The sequence below is a fragment of the Schistocerca gregaria genome, chromosome 9, assembly GCF_023897955.1.
Source record: "Schistocerca gregaria isolate iqSchGreg1 chromosome 9, iqSchGreg1.2, whole genome shotgun sequence".
NCBI lineage: Eukaryota > Metazoa > Arthropoda > Insecta > Orthoptera > Acrididae > Schistocerca > Schistocerca gregaria.
In genome coordinates, this window is record NC_064928.1 from 249,296,255 (window position 1) to 249,318,567 (window position 22,313).

The window sequence follows — 22,313 nt, forward strand, 5'->3', positions numbered from 1 at the left end:
CCAACAAAGAGATGAAACAAGAGGTTCATAACTTTCTGAACAGCTGGTATGACATGGGCATGCAAAAACTGCCACAGAGTCTACAAAAATGCATCGACAGAAATGGTGACTGTGTCGAAAAATAGCTAAATGTTCAACCTGTAAACTGATGTAATCCATTGTAGAAATAAACAGCTCTATGTACTTATAAAAAATAGGAGACCTTACTTTTTGGATTACCCTCCTAAAATACACAGTCCACTGACTCTTTGCAATTCCTGTTCCTTTACCACATGGTGCCCTGCTCATCACAATTGATGCCACCTTCATTTATATGAACATCCCTAATGCCCATGGCCTAGCTGCAATTGGAAATTATCATTGCCGATGCACAACAGATTCCAAATCTACAGCCTCTGGTCATCACGACAAACTACCCACAATTACTACTCCCTTGAAGTCATCACCTACAAACAAATCTTGGGCATGGCAATGGGCACCAACATGAGACCATCCTTTGCCAACCTATTCATAGGTCATGTAGAATAATACTTCCTAACCACACAGAATCACAAACTTCCACCTGGTTCAGATTCACTGAGTACATCTTCATGATCTGGACGTAGGGTGAGTACACCCTACCCATCCATAATTCTCCAGAACCTGAACACCTTCTCCTCCATTCGCTTCACATGATCCTCCTCAGCCCAACAATCCACCTCCCCCAATGTGGGATTCACTTCAAAGATGGCTACATCATTACCTCCACCCATATCAAACCTACCAACCATCAGCAATACCTCCAAGTCAACAGCTGCCACCCATTCCATACCAAGAAGTCCCTTTTATACAGTGTAGCCAGCCATGGCCATTGCATCTGTAGTAATGAGCAGGTCCTCTCAAAATATACCAAGAGTCTCACTGAGGCCTTCGTAGACCATAATTAAACTCTCAATTTGCACAGAAACAGACCTCCTCCTCCTTGTCCCTTCAGTCTCCCACTACCTCCAAAAGTTACATCATCTGGCTACACAGGTGCTTTCCCCTCATGAATCTGTAGCACCCAGGACCAGAGTAACTGAATCACATTGTCGTGGCCTGAAGTGAGGAATGCCCTACACATTATTCTCCCCATCACTCACACAGTGGTATTACACCAACCACCAAACCTTCACAATATCCTTTTCCATTTATTCACTACCCTCACTTCCAATCCCTTACCTCATGGCTCGTATCCCTGTAATAGACCTAGATGCAACACGTGTTCCATGCATCCTCCAACCACCATTTACTACACTCTGCTCATAAGCATCACCTATCTCAACAAAGGCAGGGCTACCTGTGAAACCAGTCATGTGATATACAAGCACAGCTGCTACCACTGTGCGGCATTCTATGTGAGCGTCACAACCGACAAGCTGTCTGTCTGTATAAATGGCCACCGACAAATTGGGCCCAAGAAACAGCTGGACCACCCAGTTTCTGAGCCCCCTTTCCAACACAATATCCTTCATTTTAATGACTGTTTACAGCATGAGACATCTGGATCCTTCCTACCAATGTCAGCTTTTCTAAATTGCACGGGTGGGAACTCTCCTCACAATACATCCTATGTTCTCGTAAGCTTCCTGGCCTCAGCCTTTATTAGTCACTGTCCTACACCCACCTCTTTACTTTTCTCACCCCCCCACCCTCCCAATCCTGTGTCTAACTATCCAACTGCATCTAGCTCTCACAAACAGCACTACATGCTCTCGCAAGCTGGGCTTTACTGTCCCATACCTGTACTCTGCTCTCCCTCCCACTGTCTGCCTCGCCAATCAGACTGGTTCTCCCACAAAGTGCAGCTGCTTACAGTCTGGCCTCGGTAGCCAGAGATTGTGGTGAAATGTGTATAAGCTGCATTTGTGTGAATGTTATCAATTTCAGAAGAAGGAATTCTGGCCAAAAGCTTACATGTTTAGTAGTCTTTCTGTAGTGCTTGTCCGTGACTCAACATCTCTGCACTATGGTGAGTAGCAATCTATCCTTTTCATAATATTTCCATTATTCCACCTTGCGTTTTTCATTCTTCAGTTCCACCCTACTTTTGTATGTCTGCACAGAAAATTACAAGTATTTCTACAATCTGTTTATTGGCTAACAATACGAGCCTTTGACTACAAATCCATTCTGTGAAAACTGCACATCAATAGTAACTTCCATTTCCATGATATCTGTGGTGCAAATTTTAGATGATTTACCATGTCTATGTTAATTTAGGTGTAGATATAACTCGAATCTGAATCCTAGATAATGAGATAAAGTCTATATAACATTATTTCTGAGCACTGGACAGCAAAATTAAAAAGGCAGACTTCTGGATAAGCTGTCAAGGTCCTTTGTCAGATGAAGAAACACACACACACACACACACACGCACACACGCACACGCACACACACACACACAGAGAGAGAGAGAGAGAGAGAGAGAGAGAGAGAGAGAGAGAGAGAGACATTCAGGTGCTGGGGAAAGCAGCATTCTTTGCTGGGGACTGAGGAAGATAATGGTCAGACAGAGAGTGGGAAGGGAAATGATAACGCGTTAGGGGTGGGGTAAGATGCTGAGTGGTAGCTATGGGAGTGTGCAGGGATGTGGTGTGAAAGGGATGATGGGCTGTTAGGTGCAGAGTTGGGAGGCTGTGCAGAGGGTGGAAATGGGGGAGAGGAGGAAAGCAGAGAAGTGGAAGGGACTATGTAGGTGAACTGGTGGCAGAAAGGGGGGGGGGGGGAGGGGGTAGCCGGCATATTTGAGGGTGGAGTGGTAGCAGTGAAGGGGTAGACTCATGGAGGATGGGGAATAGCAAAGGTTGAGGCTGATGGGAAGTGGCTTATGGGAATGAAAGATATGTTGCAGGGAGAAATTCCACTTGCATAATTCAGAAAAGCTGATGTTACTAGGAGGAATCGTAATAGCATGGGCTGTGAAGTAGTTGTTGAAATCATCATACCCTTTTAGATGGCATACTCAGCAACTGGACAGTGCAGTTATCTCTCAGAAACAGTTTGGTTGTGGCCATTCATGCAGACGTACAGATGTCAGTGGTAATGCCTACATAGAATGCTCCACAGTGGTTCCTGTTGAGTCGGTAGACACAAGGCTGCTTACACAGGTGACTCTGCCTTTGATGGGGTAGAAGATGCCTGTGAAAGAACTAGAGTATGTGATGGTGCTGGAATGTGTGGCACAGATTTTTCATCAAAGTCTTTGACAGTGAACACCAGCAAGCCTGGATTGCGAAAGGAGACTTGAGATTAGGATAGAACATCTGTCTTCAATGTATTATCTGTATTTATGTCCATTTATGTACTTTTATGTATTCTTGACTGTATTTCATCTGTATTGGTATATGCTAAACAAATACAGGGATATAAGCTATGGGGCAGAGTGGAGTAGGGACAGACGATGATCTTGTATAAGTTGGGTGGACAGAAGAATACAACTATAGGAGAGGCAGGTGGGGGGCAGGAGGAGGGGAGGTTAGTGGGTAGGATATTCCTCACATCCCCAGGCACAATGAGATGTAGTCAAAATTCTATCACAAAATGTGATTTCGTTGCTCCAATCCCGGATGGTAGTGACTCATGAAAGGGGTAATGATTTGTTATGGGTCAGTGGGTATGTAGATGATGGTAGGGGACTGGGGAGACAAGGTGCAGGAGATCGGTTTTTGGATAAGGTGAGGAGGGTAATTTCTGCCTGTGAAGGCAGATTCAGATGGGACTGCCAGTCCCTGAAGATGTGATGACCACAGGTAGCTAGGGGACTTCCCAGTGTGAAATGGCGGCAATTGACAAAGTGGGGGTATTTTTGGTGGTTGGTAGGTTTGATGTGCACAGTGACTTCAGATGTAGCCATGTATGAGGTTGATGTTGGCATCAAGGAAGGTGGCTTGTTGGGCCGAGGTGGACCAGTTGAAGTGAATGTGAGGGAAGGTGTTGAGGTTTTGGGGAATGTGGATAGGCTGGGTGTACTCACCTTGATCCAGACCACGAAGAGGTTATCAATGAATCTGAACAAGGTGAGGATTTGGGACACTGTGCAGCTAGGAAGGATGCTTTAGACTGACCACAAAAAGGCTGGCATAGTATTTTATTTATTTATTCTTGTTAGTGCCATGTGTGCCCATTCCAAATATATTTTTGTAGATGATGCTTTTAAAAGATAAGTAATTAGGGGTGACAGTATAGTTTGTTGCACTGACTAGGGAAGAGGTTGTAAGCGCGCGCGTGTGTGTGTGTGTGTGTGTGTGTGTGTGTGTGTGTGTGTGTAGCAATCTATCATCATTGATAGTGTTTTACCATCACACATTTTATATTTCTTGAAGAAGGAGGGGCCTTCCACCAGCTGAACAGGGGGGCGAGGCTAACAAGTAGGGTCGCACAGCCCAAGTCTCAGGTTGAAGAGGCACGAGGGCTGTTAACTGCATCACTAACCTAAATCATTTGCATAATTTTTTCATATGATATTGATTCTCTGTACCAGTAATTAAGTTATAAACTGGCATTCCAACTACTTTACATAGAATATAAGGAGATGTAAGATATCCCACATTCAAAAATATACATGTCAGATTGTATTTTCTGACTTTACAAATGTCATCGTTATCATGAATGATTCAGATTTTTTATCCATCATTTTTCATCAGTACAAGCAATAAACTTTATAAGTACACTAATTAATTATGTCTCATTTGAAACTAAAAAGAAAAACACATTTTTACAGAGTAATGTTCACATTGAGCATTTGTAAGCATTCTTCTATTGACTGATCATATGTCATTCAGCTTTTTCTTAAGCAGTTTGACTGGCACATTTTGAGTGTGTTTAGAACATTTGTTATACACTTTGATTTCCCCATAAGCATGGCTATTATGAGTTCCCTCTACTTTGTTATATTATAATACCAGAGATGTACTTCAAGTTCCAGTATTACACTTGACTTTATTAGGTAGTTCAGATAGTATGTGATTAACACTCTCAACAACATTTAAATGGTACTGGCAGAAGTAAAGCTGTGAGTACCGCGTGTGAGTCATGCTTCGGTAGCTCAGTTGGTAGAGCACTTGCCCGCGAAAGGCAAAGGTCCCGAGTTCGAGTCTCGGTCGGGCACAGGCAGGGTTCAATTTGGATAGTGTCTTGGGGAGTTGGATCATTAGGAGTAGGATTAGGATCATTTTTCTTCATGACAAAGTCATATTTCCAGCAGAGAGTATGAGTGTAGTGTCCCAAGACACTACCTGAATGGAACAGTTCCGTCCTCCATCACAGCGGGACACACCTCCTCTTCCTCAAAATCACCCTCTCCAAACCTTCCAGGAATTTCTAACTTCCAGCCTTGCCTCTCAATCCTTCTTAAGAAACCTTAATCCTACTCCCAACATCACCACTGCTGAAGCCCAAGCTATCCATGATCTGAAGGCTGACCGATCCATCGTCATTCTTCCGGCGGACAAGGGTTCCATGACCGTGGTACTTGATCGTCGGGAGTATGTGGCTGATGGACTGCGTCAGCTTTCAGACAACACAACATACAAAGTTTGCCGAGGTAATCCCATTCCTGATGTCCAGTCGGAGCTTAAAGGTATCCTCAGAACCTTAGGCGCCCTACAAAACCTTTCACCTGACTCCATCAACCTCCCGACCCCACTGACACCCCACACCACAACCTTCTACCTTCTTCCTAAAATTCACAAACCCAATCATCCTGGCTGCCCCATTGTAGCTGGTTACCAAGCCCCCACAGAACGTATCTCTGCCTACGTAGATCAACACCTTCAACCCATTACCTGCAGTCTCCCATCCTTCATCAAAGACACCAACCACTTTCTCGAATGCCTGGAGTCCTTACCCAATCTGTTACCCCCAGAAACCATCGTTGTAACCATTGACGCCACTTCCTTATACACAAATATTCCGCACGTACAGGGCCTCGCTGCAATGGAGCACTTCCTTTCACACCGATCACCTGCCACCCTACCTAAAACCTCTTTCCTCATTACCTTAGCCAGCTTCATCCTGACCCACAACTTCTTCACTTTTTAAGGCCAGACTTACCAACAATTAAAGGGAACAGCCATGGGTACCAGGATGGCCCCCTCGTATGCCAACCTATTCATGGGTCGCTTAGAGGAAGCCTTCTTGGTTACCCAGGCCTGCCAACCCAAAGTTTGGTAAGATTTATTGATGACATCTTCATGATCTGGACTCACAGTGGAGAATAACTCCAGAATTTCCTCTCTAACCTCAACTCCTTTAGTTCCATCAGATTCACCTGGTCCTACTCCAAATCCCATGCCACTTTCCTTGACGTTGACCTCCATCTGTCCAATGGCCAGCTTCACACGTCTGTCCACATCAAACCCACCAACAAGCAACAGTACCTCCATTATGACAGCTGCCACCCATTCCACATCAAACAGTCCCTTCCCTACAGCCTAGGTCTTCATGGCAAATGAATCTGCTCCAGTCCAGAATCCCTGAACCATTACACCAACAACCTGAAAACAGCTTTCGCATCCCGCAACTACCCTCCCGACCTGGTACAGAAGCAAATAACCAGAGCCACTTCCTCATCCCCTCAAACTCAGAACCTCCCACAGAAGAACCACAAAAGTGCCCCACTTGTGACAGGATACTTTCTGGGACTGGATCAGACTGTGAATGTGGGTCTCCAGCACGGATACGGCTTCCTCAAATCATGCCCTAAAATGAGATCCATCCTTCATGAAATCCTCCACACTCCACCAAGAGTGTCTTTCTGCTGTCCACTCAACCTTTGTAACCTCTTAGTTCATCCCTATGAAATCCCCAATCCACCTTCCCTACCCTCTGGCTCCTACCCTTGTAACAGCTCGCAGTGTAAAACCTGTCCCATGCAACCTCCCACCACCACCTACTCCAGTCCTGTAACCCGGATGGTGTACACAATCAAAGGCAGAGCCAAGTGTGAAAGCACCCACGTGATTTACCAACTGACCTGCTTACACTGTGAAGCTTTCTATGTGGGAATGACCAGTAACAAACTGTCCATTCGCTTGAATGGACACAGGCAGACAGTTTTTGTTGGTAATGAGGATCACCCTGTGGCTAAACATGCCTTGGTGCACGGTCAGCTTATCTTGGCACAGTGTTACACCATCCAGGTTATCTGGAAACTTCCCACTAACACCAACCTGTCAGAACTCCAGAGATGGGAACTTGCCCTTCAGTATATCTTCTCTTCTCGTTATCCGCCAGGCCTCAACCCCCTGCAAATTTCAAGTTGCCACCGCTCATACCTCACCTGTGTTTCAACAACATCTTTGCCTCTGTACTTCAGCCTCGACTGACATCTCTGCTCAAACTCTTTGCTTTTACAAATGTCTGCTTGTGTCTGTGTATGTGCGGATGGATATGTATGTGTGTGCGACTGTATACCTGTCCTTTTTTCCCCCTAAGGTAAGTCTTTCCACTCCCGGGATTGGAATGAGTCCTTACCCTCTCCCTTAAAACCCACATCCTTTCGTCTTTCCCTCTCCTTCCCTCTTTCCTGAAGAAGTAACCATTGGTTGCAAAAGCTTGAATTTTGTATGTGTGTTTCCACAATATTTTACATTTACTTTGTCTATATTGGCAATCTTTGCTAGACTGAACCATACATTAGAGGTCTTTTCTCATTTAACAGCAAACCATTTGCATCAAACTAAGATACTGGACTCTCTTTCACCAACTTCATATTGTTTATAATGTCCTTTGATACAGTGATCTGAGAAAGATGTCTTTACATCAGTATTTTCAGGGAAAGCATTTATTTATACAAAGAACAAATGCGGTCCTAATATTGACGTTTGTGTGTGTGTGTGTGTGTGTGTGTGTGTGTGTGTGTGTGTGTGTGTGCAATCATCTATAGGAGAGTGATGTCCCTTCTTTGTTTTTGTTTATTGTTTCAATCCTTCAAACCTAGAACTAACCCTGGGCACAATGTACCAAATAAGTCCAAATAAAAATCAAATCAGATCAATAGACAAGCAACCCTGATTAGCCCCTGAAAGCTCATCAGGAAAGATCAAACTCACTATGAAGATTGTTTTCTTGCCAACAGGCAGCAGTCAAAAACAGATTAAATATTTGTGTAAATACTTGATTTTGGTAGCTGATGAACCTTTATGTAGAAATAGAAAATAAACTGTGAGGGAGGGGGGAGGAGAGGGGGGTGGGCACAGGGGAAAACAGGACTGTTCAGGGATGCTCATGGATCAGGTAAGTCACTCAACTAAGACCTCAAGTCTCTGGAGGTAACAACAGATATTGTTTAATCAGTGAGTGTGCTCAGTTAGTCAGAGACAAAGAAGATCGGAGAACACAAGCTAACATAACACAGAAATTGGCAGCAAGGAAAGATAAAGTATATGGCCAAGGAGATTCTTTCATTCATTGTACAGCACTGGTTTATTTTCCACAACATCACTGCTCAACTGTTTCTCAGTTTGGCGTTTATAAAATATTCTCTCCAAAGCAACCACACATCAGCTTGAAAACAAAGTCATGCAACAGCTAAACAGCCAAAACTATCAGTTTTATATTTTGGATGCTGCCAAAGACTACTTGGGTATCTAAAATGATATTGTATTACTGGGATTCCTCTTGTATGGACTCAGGATGGAACACAATGGTAAGTGAAAGGCCACACTGACAGAACACTACAAAGAGTTAAAATACTCAAACTCAGGATATGTAATTCCACAAGGTTTGATACTGGCTCTCCTCCTGTTCACAGACTACATAATTACATCTCAATCACTTTAACATAATGTTCAATAAATCTAATACTTGCTGATGACAAGTACACTAATTGAGGTTCAAAACAACCATACATAATACAATCCAAATGAAACCTGAACAGACATATGACTGCTTTATAGCAAACAGTTTAAGTCTTAACCTCAAAAAAACATATCACGCAATTTCAAACAAACAGAAAAAGCACCAGAAGTAGACATCAATGTGCTGAATGAAATAAGAACTTAAAAATTTCTTTGTGACTCAACTGGGTAACAAGTTAAACTGCTTTTCAACAACAATACTATGCACTGATCATTTAAAGTATATTATCACACTGTGTATCAAGGGAAAATTCAGTTGCAAAAACTAATAATATGTGAGACAGAATTTATATCATAGTGACAATGTCCTCCAGGAGGCAAAATGTGTAGTACAGTCGAGCATAATGTGACAATATTATGAAAAGGAAAGTTGCTACACACAATATAGTGGCAATGCTGAGTCGCAGACAGGCACAAAAGGAAGGTAGGCACAACAAAAAGACTGCCCCTTTTGTGACAGTCTTTTTGTTGTGCCTATCTGCGGCTCAGCATCTCCGCTATCTGGTGAGCAGCAAATTTCCTTTCCATAGTATTATTGATTCAGAAAGTGATTTCTTTTTAGGCATAACATCAGCCTCCATGAGTTTTAAGGTCTTTGTATTGACTCACTTCTTGTCCAGCTGCCTCTGGGACTGTGTCATTTCTGATCATACACTCCACAAACCTAAGCTGCTGCTCTTTGTCCTGAACTATCACAGCTGCACATGCGTGGATCTTGTTTCCTTGACATTCAGTCGGTCCATGCTGGCAGGTAAACACATAACCCCATGGTGTCAGCCAAGTCTGCAAACAGTAAAAGAAAACATCACAATGTTGAGGAGCAAGATTTTGGGACCCCAGTCCACACCATGGCTGACTTATCTACATGATATGAGAGTATCTGTTTGGAATAATAAAGATGTATCAGAGAAATTCCTATTCTAAAAAAGGAGTTGTGGGCTTGAGCTATAAAGTAATGCACTCAGACAAAAGTAAATTACAGATAACCAGATTAATATTAATAACTGAAATTATTTAAAGGATCAACCAAATGCAGATCAATGAGGTGTGCCTTACAGACTTTTCAGAGAAATTATGAACTTACAAACTGTTTTCTCTACAGCCACGAATGAGTGGAAAAAAGTGAGAGCCTGACAAAATGACTGCTTTAATATTATTGTGCATGCATCTCCAGTCATGAGCTGCTGAAGTGCAAAGATAATGATTTAAGACAAAACCAGACATGGAGAATAGAAGGGAGAACCGATAGAGGTACTCAGGGTACCCTCCGCCACACACCGTCAGGTGGCTTGCGGAGTATGGATGTAGATGTAGATGTAGAGTATATCCTGTTAAAAACATTGCATCACATCTACTTAACTGATGTGGTGGACAAAATGTAGCAAGAACTTCTTTCTGCCAGTCTCACATACTGTCATATCTCATATGGGATGAATGAACTTGAACTTTGAATTCCAAAGTTAAAACAACAAAAGATGCGATTAATTGGTTGCCTCAATGGGTACACATATTAGTCTACAAGAACACTGATTTCTGGTTGACATTCTGGAGAACTTGAACAATAGATATTGCCCAATGCTATTTTCTCTTTTTCTGAACTATAGCACAGAAGATGTAAGGATACTGCTCATCTTATCTAGGGGAAAGTAGACTTTCTTCTGTTGTTGGTTCTATTTGAGCTGTGACACTGCTAGTACAGCTGACGGGGATCATTTAAGTTAAAAGTTTGGAGCCTCTTTAATTGTGGTCCAGAACAGCGGAAGTGAGGTGCATGGTTGCATGAAAGACATGAAAGTGGATATGGTACAGATATTTTACAGTGGAGAGACAGAAGAACTTCACAAGTGAGTGATAAACACTGAATTTATCTTACACTGAAGTACACAGACAACTGGGAGAATGACTGCTGTTAATGGCCTTATGTGTATGAAATTATAATTACAACTGTAATGTAAAGGCTAGAAATCATAGTGATTAATGCGTGATAATAAATTGCAAAAAGGATGTGAAATGCGAGGTGTCATTACTCAATATTTTTCCAGTCAGTGATAGTACATACTTGTAATAATAACAACTTTAAGTGTGGTTGTGTGATCACAGTCCATCTGGACTGTGATTTGCACAATTACAAGACAAAGTCATTAATTTTCACGTAGAATTTGCTGTCCTAGCTAGGATTAAGAAAGGAGTTATGTACTGTGTTGCAAAGGTATTCATTGAGCTGCTATCTGATATACAGCAATAAATTCAAAAACACAACCAACTGAAAAGAAATTAAAACATTAGTCACTTTTCCCATTATTTCAACAACTTGCTACAATGGAAGTAGGGGTGCTGACTGAGGAGAAGAATCACAATCAGTAGTCTGCTATACAGCCTGTAATAATATATGCATAGGTATGGTAAGTATTTTCTTTGAAAAATACCACTGAAATAAGATAAATGTTGAGTTGTCATTAGGAGATAGACAGCAGCTATTAAATATACCTGAGGAGGTAGCAGCTTTTAGCCAATATAGCAACTGAGGCCTAGGAAGACAGGCTCCAACACCATAGGGTAGTGGGCTACTTACGGCAGCACACTGAACCGGCACAGCACCACAGCAATCATTTGGTGTTATTGTCTGACTGCTGGTCAGTAGCTTAACTATTTAACATAAGCTGGGATACTATGGTGTGCTGCATACACGATTTTTGCAGCTGCAACACCACAATGTCCCATTTTGGTGCAAATTAATATCAGAAATCTGGGCAGGCTGGGCATGTGTTGAAGTAGCGAATCACTGAGTCCTCGCCCACCATCATGTCATTCTCTGGCATGGAGTCCCTGTTGCTCTCGTGCCATTTTGAAGGGACTGTTTGCCAACAGGCTTAAGATACTGCCTTATGGGCCAAGGGTTGGACTGAAGCCCTGACAGCCACCAGGATGCTCACGTGCCAATTGTTGCCAGCCAGTTACCGGTCTGAGGTTTGCTCCCTGGATGTCTGCACGCATCACCTGCCACGAATAGCAGGACACGGTCACCTTGCTAACAGTGTAACAGCACTGGGTGGGACAGTCTGTGCTGCAAGATTGCACCACACTGGTGCCACACAGACCATGGCAAAGGCCAATGTCTCACTGCCACAGAGTGTGTGGGTTGAAGGCCACCTTCCAGCTGCCAATAGTGAAGGCTTGAGCTTGTAATAAATTAATGAAGGGATTCTGCTACTGCTGTGTGGTTTCTGACTCACTGTGATTTACCCTCTACATCAGGTAGGGCTTTTCTTGTAATGCACAAGGTTACCTGTAGCTACTATTAGCACGAACAGTATAATTCAGAAAGGGGATAGCTCAAAGTTAATACAATCTACAAATTAATTTTTTATGAGCTCCTTTTTGTTTGTTAGTTAGTACTTTGTCTTACACCCCATCCCTGTAGATTCTGCTGTTTGATGGGATCTACTGCACATGATGAATGAATGAATAACTGAATCTCTGGGTGCTATAAAATCATATCATAACTTTTTGCTGCCCCAGTAATGTGCTACTGTTCAACGATACAATTCTAAGAACTGCATCTTTTAGAACAACTGCTTCAGACGCACAGCTAGTAATAAATGGACTATGTACTTTGGACCTAACAGTTATTAGTTAAGGGGTGAGAGGGGTTTGGAACAAAGTGAGACTGATATTACATCAGCAGGCTTTAACAAATGTAGAGAAAGAAATTTAAACTGTATCAGGAGCAGGGCTGAAACCAAGACATGGCAAGTTAGGTCCAGGCACAGGTGCAGCTGCAGAGAGGGTGCAAAAACTGACTGACAAGAATAAAACAACAGAGGAAGATTGTTTAACTATTAACTGGGAGAGATATGAAATTTCTCCTACCCCTCATGTTTCTATTTTTTGTACACAAAAAGGAGCTTTTCCGAGGATCTGTGACCGTAAATGCACGCCATTGCACAGTGTCATTTTTTTCCAAGTAGCATTATAAAAACTACTATCGAACAGACTTCTATCATCTATTCTTCTACTACTTCATCTGCCACTCCAGAGTTAGGTCTAAGGCCTGTTCTTGTCTCACCATCTCTTCCTCAGTGTTCCTGAACTCCTCTTACCCCATGGTTTACAATCCATTGCTTGTTTAGGAAGTCTTTGTGGAAGCAAACCAAGTACTTCTTCTCTCCAATTATTCCTTTCTTTTCATTAGATGGTCTTTTGGATTATTGGTTGCACTCATAATTCTATCTTTAAAATAGCATATGTGGCAACAGTGTGCTTAGTTCAAGCAGCTGCAAGCTAAACACCTCACTCACATTCAAAAATGAGGTTGCTGCAGTTACTTCACAATGGTGTTGTAGGAGCAGAAATGTTGGTGAGCAGATGCTGGTGCAATTAATACTCTTTAATTGAAGGCTTGCGACTTTTACTGATTACTGCCAACTGAGGACTCGAGAGACACATGATGGTGCAGGAAGCAGACAAAGAACGTGCTCCCTACCGCACCAGTAAAGGCAGACTGTCAAAATGACTCATCCTGTCAATTACAATACAGCTGCTAAACTTAATTTCAGTGACATAATCAGTTCAACACTCCCCTACTCCCCTACACCCCCCTCCCCCACGCCCCCCCCCCCTGCCCCCATGAACCATAGACCTTGCAGTTGGTGGGGAGGCTTGTATGCCTCAGTGATACAGATACCTGTACTGTAGGTGCAACCACAACAGAGGGGTATCTGTTGAGAGGCCAGACAAATGTGTGGTTCCTGAAGAGGGGCAGCAGCCTTTTCTGTAGTTGCAGGGGCAACAGTCTGGATGATTGACAGATCTGGCCTTGTAACAATAACCAAAACGGCCTTGCCGTACTGGTACTGTGAACGGCTGAAAGCAAGGGGAAACTACGGTCGTAATTTTTCCCGAGGGCATGCAGCTTTACTGTATGGATAAATGATGATGGCGTCCTCTTGGGTAAAATATTCCGGAGGTAAAATAGTCCCTCATTCGGATCTCCAGTGGGCACTACGCAAGAGAACGTCCTTATCAAGAGAAAGAAAACTGGCAGTCTATGGATTGGAGCATGGAATGTCAAATCCCTTAATCGGGCAGGTAAATTAGAAAATTTTAAAAGCGAAGTGGATAGGTTAAAGTTAGATATAGTGGGAATTAGCGAAGTACGGTGGCAGGAGGAACAAGACTTTTGGTCAGGTGAATACCATTTTACAAATACAAAATCAAATAGGGGTAATGCAGGAGTAGGTTTAATAATGAATAAAAAAATAGTAGTTCAGGTAAGCTACTACAAACAACATAGTGAAAGCATTACGCCAAGATAGACACGAAGCCCATGTCTACTACAGTAGTACAAGTCTATATGCCAACTAGCTCTGCAAATGATGAAGAAATTGATGAAATATATGATGAGATAAAAGAAATTAGTGAAGGGAGACGAAAATTTAATAGTCATAGGTGACTGGAATTCGATAGTAGGAAAAGGAAGAGAAGGAAACGTAGTAGGTAAATATGGATTGGGGGTAAGAAATGAAAGAGGCAGCCACCTGGTAGAATTTTGCATAGAGCACAACTTAATCATAGCTAACACTTGCTTCAAGTATCATATAAGAAGGTTGTATACATGAAAGAAGCCTGGAGATACTGGAATCTGTCAGATGGATTATATAATGGTAAGACAGAGATTTAGGAACCAGGTTTTAAATTGTAAGACATGTAAAGGGGCAGATGTGGACTGAAGATACTGCAAAAAGGTGGAAATTTAAGGAGATGGGACCTGGATTAACTGAAAGAAACAGAAGTTGTACAGAGTTTCAGGGAGAGCATAAGGGAACAATTGACAGGAATGGGGGAAACAAATACAGTAGAAGAAGAATGGGTAACTCTGAGGGATGAATTAGTGAAGGCAGCAGAGGATCATGTGGGTAAAAAGACGAGGGCTAGTAGAAATCCTTGGGTGACAGAAGAAATACTGAATTTAATAGATGAAAGGAGAAAATATAAAAATGCAGTAAATGAAGCAGGCAAAAAGGAATACAAACATCTCAAAAATGAGATCGACAGGAAGTGTAAAATGACTAAGCAGGCATGGCTAGAGGACAAATATAAGGATGTAGAACCTTATCTCACTAGGGATAAGATAGATACTACCTACAGAAAATTAAAGAGACCTTTCGAGAAAATAGAATCACTTGTATGAATATCAAGAGATCAGATGGAAACCCAGTTCTAAGCAAAGAAGGGAAAGCAGAAAGGTGGAAGGAGTATATAGAGGGTCTATACAAGGGCGATGTACTTGAGGGCAATGTAATAGAAAGGGAAGAGGTTCTAGATGAAGACGAAATGGGAGATACAATACTGAGTGAGGAGTTTGATAGAGCACTGAAAGACCTAAGTCGCAAAAAGGCCCCGGGAGTAGACAACATTCTATTAGAACTACTGACAGCCTTGGGAGAGCCAGTCCTGACAAAACTCTACCATCTGGTGAGCAAAATGTATGAGACTGGTGAAATTCCCTCAGACTTCAAGAAGAATATAATAATTCCAATCCCAAAGAAAGCAGGCATTGACAGATGTGAAAATTACCAAACAATCAGTTTAATAAGCCACAGCTGCAAAATACTAACTCAAATTCTTTACAGACGAATGGAAAAACTAGTAGAAGCCTACCTCGGGGAATATCAGTTTGGATTCCGTAGAAATATGGGAACATGTGAGGCAAGACTGACCCTACAACTTATCTTAGAAGCTAGATTAAGAAAAGGCAAACCTACATTTCTAACATTTGTAGACTTGGAGAAAGCTTTTTGGCAATGTTGACTGGAATACCCTCTTTTAAATTCTGAAGGTGGCAGGGGTAAAATACAGGGAGCGAAAGGCTATTTACAATTTGTACAGAAAGCAGATGGCAGTTGTAAGTGTCGAGGGACATGAAAGGGAAGCAGTGGGTGGGAATGGAGTGAGACAGGGTTGTAGCCTCTCCCTGATGTTATTCAATCTGTATATTGAGCAAGCAGTAAAGGAAATAAAAGAAAAATTCAGAGTAGGTATTAAAATCCATGGAGAAGAAATAAAAACTTTAAGGTTTGCTGATGACATTGTGATTCTGTCAGAGACAGCAAAGGACTTGGAAGAGCAGTTGAATGGAATGGACAGTGTCTTGAAGGGAGGATATAAGATGAATATCAACAAAAGCAAAATGAGGATAATGGAATGTAGTCAAATTAAGTTGGGTGATGCTGAGGAAATTAGATTAGGAAATGAGACTCTTAAAGTAGTATAGGAGTTTTGCTATTTGTGGAGCAAAATAACTGATGATGGTCAAAGTAGAGAGGATATAAAATGTAGATTGGTAATTGCAAGAAAGCGTTTCTGAAGAAGAGAAATTTGTTAACATCGAGTATGGAGTTAAGTGTCAGGAAGTCATTTCTGAAAGTATTTGTATGGAGTGTAGCCATGTGTGGAAATGAAACATGTATGATAAATAGTTTGGACAAGAAGAGAATAGAAGCTCTCAAAATGTGATGCTACAGAAGAATGCTGAAGATTAGATGGGTAGATCACATAACTAATGAGGAGGTATTGAATACAATTGGGGAGAAGAGGAGCTTGTGGCTCAACTTGACTAGAAGAAGGGATCGGTTGGTAGGACATGTTCTGAGGCATTGAGGGAGCACCAATTTAGTATTGGATGGCAGAGTGGAGGATAAAAATCGTAGAGGGAGACCAAGAGATTAATACACTAAACAGATTCAGAAGGATGTAGAGGGACCAATGACCGTTGCAGTCTGGTCCCTTTAATCCCACAGACCAACCAATCAGAAGGATGTAGATTGCAGTAGGTACTGGGAGATGAAGCAGCTTGCACAGGATAGAGTAGAATGGAGAGCTGCATCAAACCAGTCTCAGGACTGAAGACAACAACAATCAGTTAAGTTTGTTTTCCTAGAAGCAAGGACATACAAAGTTAAATTATAATTAAAGTATAATTCTTGGAAAGGCATATATACTCAACTCTCAATTATAGCCCCTGGTATTAATTAATAATATAAGCACAACATAATTTATAAGAAGCAAATAAAATCTGTTCTTTAGTACACAATGTTCTGAAACCAATGTCCAGTAACTCATCAAACCAGGTTAAAGTTTTCCGAGACCAAAGATGGGTAATACAAATTATTTATGGTGTCAGCTTGAGAACTGTCTGCAGAAGCCTGTTTAGGAAATAATTTTTTTATTCCTTAATGAATTTTGTCATAAGTGATATATCTCTTTTTCAGACCAACACCTCAGTTCATCAAATCAGTAGTATAATATGAATAAACTTCTCAAAGACCTAAAATCAGTTACTTTGACACAGAAAGGTGTCCATTGTTGAGGAACACTTATTTTTAATCATTCATCAGCAGCCATAATAAGTTTAACGGCCAATAAAGTTCAGTTTGAGAGGAGGTTAAAGGATTTATTCATGGGCAAACCCTTCTACTCCACTGACAAATTTCTTAGTAGAAGTGTCTGATGTGTGTGTATTACTAATTACTAGCTTACAAACCAGCACTGCCTGGGTATTCATTCTGCCAGTTTTCTGTTAGTAACAAAAACTTTTGAAATTATAAAACAATCATAGAAAAAATATGCATAATGTAGAAATGTATGACTACAGTCTCTGTGGCAATGCCTCTTCATAGCTCTATAGATGGCTATTATTTTTGCCTATAGCTGTTTTTGCCATACAATTGAAAGCTGTCAAAAGTATGGCAGGTGTCAGTGATTTTTTTAAGCTGACATGATTGTTGGAGTGTCTTAGTGGTAAAGAATAAATGCATTAATACTTCAAGCATGAGGTGGCATTTTTTCACATATCTCAGTGTTTATTATATATCTGTTGAATGACAATGGGCAAGTCATTCTTACCCCCACTGTAATTGTTGCCAGACAGTAAGGGATATGTGTACCAAGTGTTGTTGAAATCAGTCCAGCAATTTGGGAGGAGATATGCAACAGATAGATCCATTTTTATAACATGTATGGATATCAAACAACAAGAGCATGACATAAAATCTGTCTTCTGTACAGTCTTCATTGTAGTAATGTGATAAATGTAAATAATTGTTATAAACAATCATTTGAGTCATAGTGTATTTTAGATTTACATGCTTTGTTATTACTTTTTAATTGCAAGTGGGTTTAAGATTTTTTTACTTATTCCACATCCTTGTGTATAATTTCACTTGTGGAATGTACATTATCATATCCATCTATCTATCTAAATGTGAATATAATAGGGGAAACATTCCACATGGGAAAAATATATCTAAAAACAAAGATGATGTGACTTACCAAACGAAAACTGTGGCATGTCGATAGGCACACAAACAAACACAAACATATGTGTATGTATGTGTTTGTGTGCCTATCGACATACCAGCACTTTCGTTTGGTAACATATTTGTTTTTAGATATATCTATCTATATGTCTATTTATCTTTGAAATACATGTTGTATATTCTCGTTTCCTGAGCATTTCTTGCTACGGATCTATGGAACAAAATATGCCACTAATATAACCTAAAAATCATAATTGGTTGTTAGTACACTCAGCAGAAATAGGCTACAGTGGCTGCTTCATTAAGGTGTTTACAAAATAAACGTGTGAATGAGTGGATAAGGTCTTTGTGCTGCCCTTCATCATGATGATCCTTATGGCACAGACTCCAGCTTTGAAGAGCCATCATTATTATGTTGTTCAACATGCTCTGCTGTTGCCCACAATCTTCACAGCTTGGCTAGAGCTGACTCTTCCAGTATGGTAGCATCCCAACTGTGTTCAACAGGATGAAGGTCAGGTCTCCAGGTGGCCAAACATCCACCCCCAAACTGTTATGTCACAACTCCCCTGCATTGTCTTACTCAAAGTACTTATTAGCTGTGACCTGCTGCAGGAATATTCCTGTGTTCTTTTCTGCTGAGAGATGATGACAGAAGAATAAGTTACCACATTTTATCCTGTGCAAACATCCCATTGAAAAGGATACCCACACACCTGTCAGAATGGTACACTGTTTGCAAGCTTAATGTGTTTCCTTGTCTGGTTGCAGTGTATTCATATATGAGATTTATTTAAGATAAATGCATCCTGTCTTCCCAGAGAGATGGTGTGTGCATTCAGAGACACTCAAATAGTACGAAACTTCCTGGCAGATTAAAACTGTGTGCCGGACCGAGACTCAAACTTGGGACCTTAGCCTTTTGCGGACAAGTGCTCTACCATCTGTGCTACCCAAGCACGACTCACACCCTGTCCTCACAGCTTTACTTCTGCCGGTACTTTGTCTCCTACCTTCCAAACTTTACAGAAGCTGTCCTGCAAACCTTGCGGAACTAGCACTCCTGAAAGAAAGGATATTGTGGAGACATGGGTTAGCCACAGCCTGAGGGATGTTTCCAGAATGAGATTTTCACTCTGAAGCAGAGTGTGTGCTGATATGAAACATCCTGGCAGATTAAAACTGTATGCCAGACCGAGACTCGAACTCAGGACCTTTGCCTTTCACGGGCAAGTGTTCTACCATCTGAGCTACCCAAGCACGACTCATGTCCCGTCCTCATTCTGGAAACATCCCCCAGGCTGTGGCTAAGCCATGTCTCCGCAATATCCTTTCTTTCAAGAGTGCTAGTTCTGCAAGGTTCGCAGGAGAGGTTCTGTAAAGTTTGGAAGGCAGGACACGAGGTACTGGCAGAAGTAGAACTCTGAGGACAGGGCGTGAGTCATACTTAGGTAGCTCAGTTGGTAGAGCACTTGCCTGCGAAAGGCAAAGGTCCCGAGTTCAATTCTCGGTCTGGCACACAGTTTTAATCTGACAGGATTTTCATATCAGCACACACTCCGCTGCAGAGTGAAAATCTCATTCTGGACTCAAATAGTACATCTGGTGTCCTATATTCACAACTACCTTCTCCTAATCTGGCAATGGAATGTTGGATAGGACCCAAGACAAGTAAGGAAATCTATGTTCACTTCTTGGCTGAAAGTACTGCTTTTTTTATGTCAGAGAACACATGAAATGTTGTTTGGCCAGTGTCCGATATTTGCTACCATTGCTGCTTCTTATTAGAGCTGCACCAAGGTGACCTTACATTCCTATAAGAACTGCCAAAACTGCCCCCTGTAAAATGCCTTTCTGCAATTATTTTTGCACAGCTTTAATAAATAAATTACAAATTGTAGAAACTGTCTAAAAATTGAAAGTAAAATAAAATCAATATGTCAGTATTATGAAAAGGATAGATTGCTACTTGCCATATAGTGGAGACGCTGAGTCGCTGACAGGAATAACAAAAAAGCTGCTAAAGAAGTAAGCTTTCAGCCAAAAAAACCTCCTTCTGAATTAGAAAACATACACACATACATTCACATAAACGCAACTCACATGTGAATGGTTGTGTGTGTGTGTGTGTGTAAAGCTTACTTCTTTAGCAGTTTTTTTGTTGAGCCTGTCAGCGACTCAGCATCTTCACTATATACTCAATAGCACTGATCCCACTGAACAGAGTTAGTAGCAAGGAAATGACAAATTTAGATGTCTTACACAATGTGGAAGCTCTTCAAGCATCACAGTGTTTGTGACGTCATATCTCCTTAGCTCTGTTTTGTACTGTAATGTAATTCTTTAGGTTCATTTAGCAAAATATGTGGATACTGTCAGTGAAATTTATTGCAAATAGAGTTAATAGCACAGAAGTAATAAATTTAAGCACTATGCATGATGCGGCAGTTTTTAACTCATCTCATCGCACATATTCTTATATACATATGCATTTATTGCAATGTATGTACCAGTGTGGGAGGGGGGAGGGAAGTGGGGGGGGGGAGTAGTTGGCATGTTGTAACATTAACCACGAAAGGTCATGGACCCCCCCCCCCCCCACACACACACACACACGCATACACACACAAGAAAAATTAAGGTGGAACCTTTTTGGACATGACATGTACTTAGATACATGTTGAATGATGCAAGATAGCTTATTACGGGACTTTTTCCTACTGACATCCATTCTCTCCTTTCTGAGAGATAGGATTTGAACTGTTTTGTGGCATTTCGTGTTACACCATATTATTGCAGTTTACTTAAAAGGACACTGTGATCTACACTGTCAAATGCATTTGAAAGGACGCAGTAATTAATTATTGTCTACTGAATTAAGTACATTCTCACTGTATGTGTAAATAAGATAATACACTAATCTACTCACACTTACAATTTACCTCTATGTGTACTGTTTGAAGATCACTTTGTAGTGAATACTAGCTGTTACATGTGGCTGTGCTCACATAGCAACAGTTTTGTTGTGACAGGTGATTGTGAGAAAGTAAGCTGTTGTACATGTGATAACCATCAGCTGTCTTCATGTGTGTGACTGAACTGGCTGGGTAAGTACAGTGTGAGATGTGCCTGTGCAGACACCCAGCTGCCCCAGCACATGACAGGGCAGCTCATGCAGTGTCACTGCCGAGCTGTGCGTGTGGAGGGACGCTGGAAGGAGGGTGCATCAGTGTGTCAAACATTTTGAGTAGCCATAAATTTTACAGTGTGTAAATTATGCTACAAATTTTATAATTTTTACATTATGTAGAACACATCAACCCATCCCCCCCATGAACGAAGGACCTTGCAGTTGGTGGGGAGGCTTGTGTGCCTCAGTGATACAGATACCTGTACTGTAGGTGCAACCACAACAGAGGGGTATCTGTTGAGAGGCCAGACAAATGTGTGGTTCCTGAAGAGGGGCAGCAGCCTTTTCAGTAGTTGCAGGGGCAAAGGTCTGGATGAATGACAGATCTGGCCTTGTAACAATAACCAAAATGGCCTTGCTGTGCTGGTACTGCGAACGGCTGAAAGCAAGGGGAACCTATGGCCATAATTTTTGCCAAGGGCATGCAGCTTTACTGTATGGATAAATGATGATGCCATCATCTTGGGTAAAATATTCCAGAGGTAAAATTGTCCTTCATTCGGATCTCCGGCAGGGACTATTCAAGAGGACATTGTGAATTGTGAATTGTGTTTTATTCATCTCATGACGTACATTTGCAATCCATTTGGTTTGCGTACAGGAGACATGTCAAAAATTTATAAAACAATTACAATGATTTTTACATTAATTAATGATAGCACTATAATAAATAACAACACTATAAGGATATTTCTTGGAACATGTAACACATTGTACCCAGCTCAAATTTCCAGATTGTCCTGCATGAATTCATCCACTGAGTAATAACACTTCATTGTCAGTACCTCATATAGCTTTCTTTTAAGTGAACCTAAATTCATCTGCATCAACTTGTTCCCTTTTAATTTATTAAAAATTTTCATTCCCATGTATTGAGGTCCCTGGGCAAACAGTCTGAGGCGGTGGGTGGGGAGCATAAAATTT

General features: G+C 41.4%; 1 protein-coding gene across 2 annotated transcripts in view; it reads right to left on the bottom strand.

Annotated features, from left to right (window-relative positions):
• LOC126292229 (gamma-interferon-inducible lysosomal thiol reductase-like) overlaps positions 1-22,313 on the bottom strand; it is a 111,545-nt gene that overhangs the window by 39,023 nt on the left and 50,209 nt on the right. For both annotated transcript variants that reach the window (XM_049986103.1, XM_049986102.1), the window contains exon 3: positions 9,492-9,665. In XM_049986103.1, coding sequence (XP_049842060.1) covers positions 9,492-9,665 — 174 coding nt within the window. The remainder of the gene's footprint in view (positions 1-9,491; positions 9,666-22,313) is intronic.